This window comes from Monoraphidium neglectum (genome assembly GCF_000611645.1).
Source record: "Monoraphidium neglectum strain SAG 48.87 unplaced genomic scaffold scaffold00107, whole genome shotgun sequence".
NCBI classification, from domain to species: domain Eukaryota; kingdom Viridiplantae; phylum Chlorophyta; class Chlorophyceae; order Sphaeropleales; family Selenastraceae; genus Monoraphidium; species Monoraphidium neglectum.
The window spans coordinates 1-2,986 of NW_014013521.1; the positions used below are offsets into that span (position 1 = coordinate 1).

Here is a 2,986-nt window from a genome sequence, read left to right on the forward strand (position 1 = left end):
ACACACACACACGCACTCGCGCACACACACACACGCACGCACACACACACACACACACAAACACACACTTGCCCAAGCACACAATTTCCATTCATGACCTTCATAGCACCTCATGCGTTCAGCGTCAAGCAGTCAAGCCTCCCGCAAGACGTTGGCGAGCCCAGCTGCGTCACACTGAGACGTGTGCTCAACCACCTTGCACAGTGTGCACGCATTCACCTGTTTGGCGTCTGCAGCATGTTAATCTTGAACACCGCCTCAGTGCCGGCGTCCGCATATGGCAGCCACAGGCGGAAAACCTGGCGAGAGGTGCGGGGATGGGGACAGTCAGCAGGGCCGGCCTGCACGGCACCTTTGTGGGCGGAGCTGCACCCATGAGACCCTGCACAAGCATCACAGGCTGGTTGACGGGTCCCCAATGAACACGATCTTCGACGAGGCTGCTGGTCGCTGCGGCTGCATGCATGCGCCGACTTTGGCAGCCCGCGGCTGCGGCTCCTTGCGGCCTGGTTGCCGGCGCCGGGCTGAGCACGCACCTTTGAGGGCGTGCCAGTGAAGTTGATGCTCAGCTCCTGGCCCATTGGCGCTGTCATCCAGAAGGTGCTCAGGCGCTTCTGGCAGGTGTATGCAAAGCACCAGCCCTGCCATGGTTTTGGGTGCAGGACGGGAGAGGGGGAAGACGTGTCGGCCAAGTGGCAATAATGGCAGCAAGCACGCGCGGTGCAGTGCAGTAGGTGCAGTGCAGGAGCAGCCTAAAAATGGTTTGCAAAGCACCTTGTCAGATGCTTGGTCTGTGCAGCGTTTTGCGTGCGTGGCTGATTGAATGTTTCATCGAGGGGCGCACCGCCTCACCTGGTCCATCGCAGCCACCAAGATGTCTGACACGCCGCCGGCCTCCGCGATCACTGGGGAGAAGTTGCGGTCCTCGCTGTCGGGATCCCTGGCACACAACAATCCAGGAGCAACAAGGTGAGTACAGGGACAGGCGCGCCCATGACACATGAAGCCCGTGGCGTGTGAAAAGGAGACGGACAGCCAGAACGATTCTGGTTGGTGGGTGGCGCCAGCTGCGGCTGCCCCAAGGCAGCTTTTCGCGCGTGTTCCCGGCTCCCTCACCTCGATTCGAGGACGAACAGCTGCGGGTCACCCCAGATGCCCGCGGGGGGCATGGGCGACGGGAGCCAGCCGCTGTTCAGGTCGGTGGTGGTGGCACCGCGCCTGTTTGCGGGGACAGCAGACAACCACATGATGGTTGGGTAAGAACGTCACAGGCAGGGTGCTTTCAGAATATGCATGGGCAACAGCCCAAGAGCGCGAAAGGGATCAAACCAAGCAGACGCCAGGGTTCACATGATGAGTGCCCTTGCTCTGCGCTTCTGCTTGGCTCCACTGATACTCCGCACCTGCAGACGTACGCTGTGAAGTCCTCGCTCCACTGGCACGGCCCCGGCACCGCGCCTGGCCCCTGGTCCTGGAGCGTGGCATAGTGTGCGCTGTCAAACCGCCCAAGCACGGTGGAGCCGGGCCCTGCACCCAGGAGCGTGCCGTCAACGTCCCTGCAGGCGGGGGGGGTGACAAATTGATCGGCAAGCATGTGGTAGGGTGCATGGGCCGCCCGAGACGATTGGCAAGTGCGAGGGTGGGCAAGCCAGCGCTGGTCGCCCTGCCTACCGCGCCACCCCGCCCCTTCTTCCAGACTTCCAAGCGCCACAGGCTGCCGCGGCCCCCGCAGCAGCTGCGGGGGCTGGTCTGATGGTCTTGTGGACTCGCCCTGCATCTCACCGGAAATAGGAATGCCTCGGCCCGGCGCAGTTGAGGGGCAGCGCGCTGCCGTCCCCGCGCGTGAAAACCGCATCGCCGCAGTCGTTCTGCAGAGAACAGGGTGCATGGGCCGGCGATGGGCATGATAACATTTTCAAGCGGCAGGTGCGCGCAGCGCGGTAGCAAGGGGCGCCCCAGCTGTGTCGGGGTGGCGCTGGCGCGCGGGAGGTGCTGCGCTGGGAATGGGGCAGCCCACCTCGTTGCGCCAATCCGGGTCGGGGGCGATCAGGTGGAACATGGCGGGGGCCGCCACGCCGACGACGTTCATCTGCATTGACGGCGCGCAGCCGACGCCGGGGGCCAAGCGGAGGGTCAGCGGGCTGGCAGCGTACCCGTATTTGAAACCTACGTGCCGTGCTTGTGGGTGTTTCTGGCTGGTAGAACAAGGCAGACAGGGCGTTTCAGACATAGATATAAAGGGCCGAGGCCGCACTGCACATTGCAGAGGCGCTGCTTCAGCGAAGAGGCTCCCTCACCTCTGAGAAGAAGTGCGGGTGCGACGCGTCGGGCGCAAACTGGTGGTTCCCCAGCGCAAACACGCCCTCCCCGCCGCAGGCGCCGGGGCCGTCGAAGCCGGCGAGGGTGACGCCCGAGACGCGCATCACGCCCTGGGCGGTGGCGTACCCATGGGTGTGGTCCCACGGCTTCATCTCTGCAAAATGTGAGTGGGTTGAATCGGCTGGAGGTTGACAAAAAGCTGTCAGGCCCAGTCTTTGGAAACCTGTTGACGGTGTCGAAGTTGCAGCGGAGCATCCAGTTGTTCACCGCAACCAACACGCGCGATGCGCTTGCAAAGCTTCAAAGCAGGCGTTGCTCAACAGAGCGCCCGCTCGCGCCCTGCGCCGCGGCCGCCCCCCGCACCTGGCCCGGAAGTGAAGTCGATGGCAAACAGCGCGGTCTGCATCCCCACGCTGGCGTTCCAGGGCGAGGACTTCTGGTAGCTCTTGCTCGACAGGTTTGGGGCGCAACCGGGGTCCGCGCTCGCCCCGCGGCGCGCGCACGCGGCGCACACGGCCGGCGAGGTCGCGCCGACCAGCAGGCCGCCCCGCCAGGCGGCCTCGGCGGGCTGCGCAAAGGTGCCCTTCTTGAGCAGCATCACGCCGGTGTGCTTGGTGTCTGTATTTGGGGGATGGGGATGGGGATGGGGATGGGGATGGGGGTGGGG

At 64.3% G+C, this 2,986-nt stretch overlaps 1 protein-coding gene across 1 annotated transcript; it reads right to left on the reverse strand.

Moving 5' to 3' along the window:
* Window positions 1–215: 215 nt before the first annotated feature.
* MNEG_1124 (hypothetical protein) lies at window positions 216–2,917 on the reverse strand (the record flags this gene model as incomplete). The annotated part of the gene is made up of 9 exons (XM_014050388.1): window positions 216–299; window positions 537–641; window positions 853–940; window positions 1,117–1,218; window positions 1,404–1,556; window positions 1,783–1,868; window positions 2,018–2,089; window positions 2,298–2,473; window positions 2,683–2,917. The coding sequence occupies 9 exons, from the start codon at window positions 2,915–2,917 to the stop codon at window positions 216–218; spliced, it is 1,101 nt and encodes a 366-aa protein (XP_013905842.1).
* Window positions 2,918–2,986: the final 69 nt, after the last annotated feature.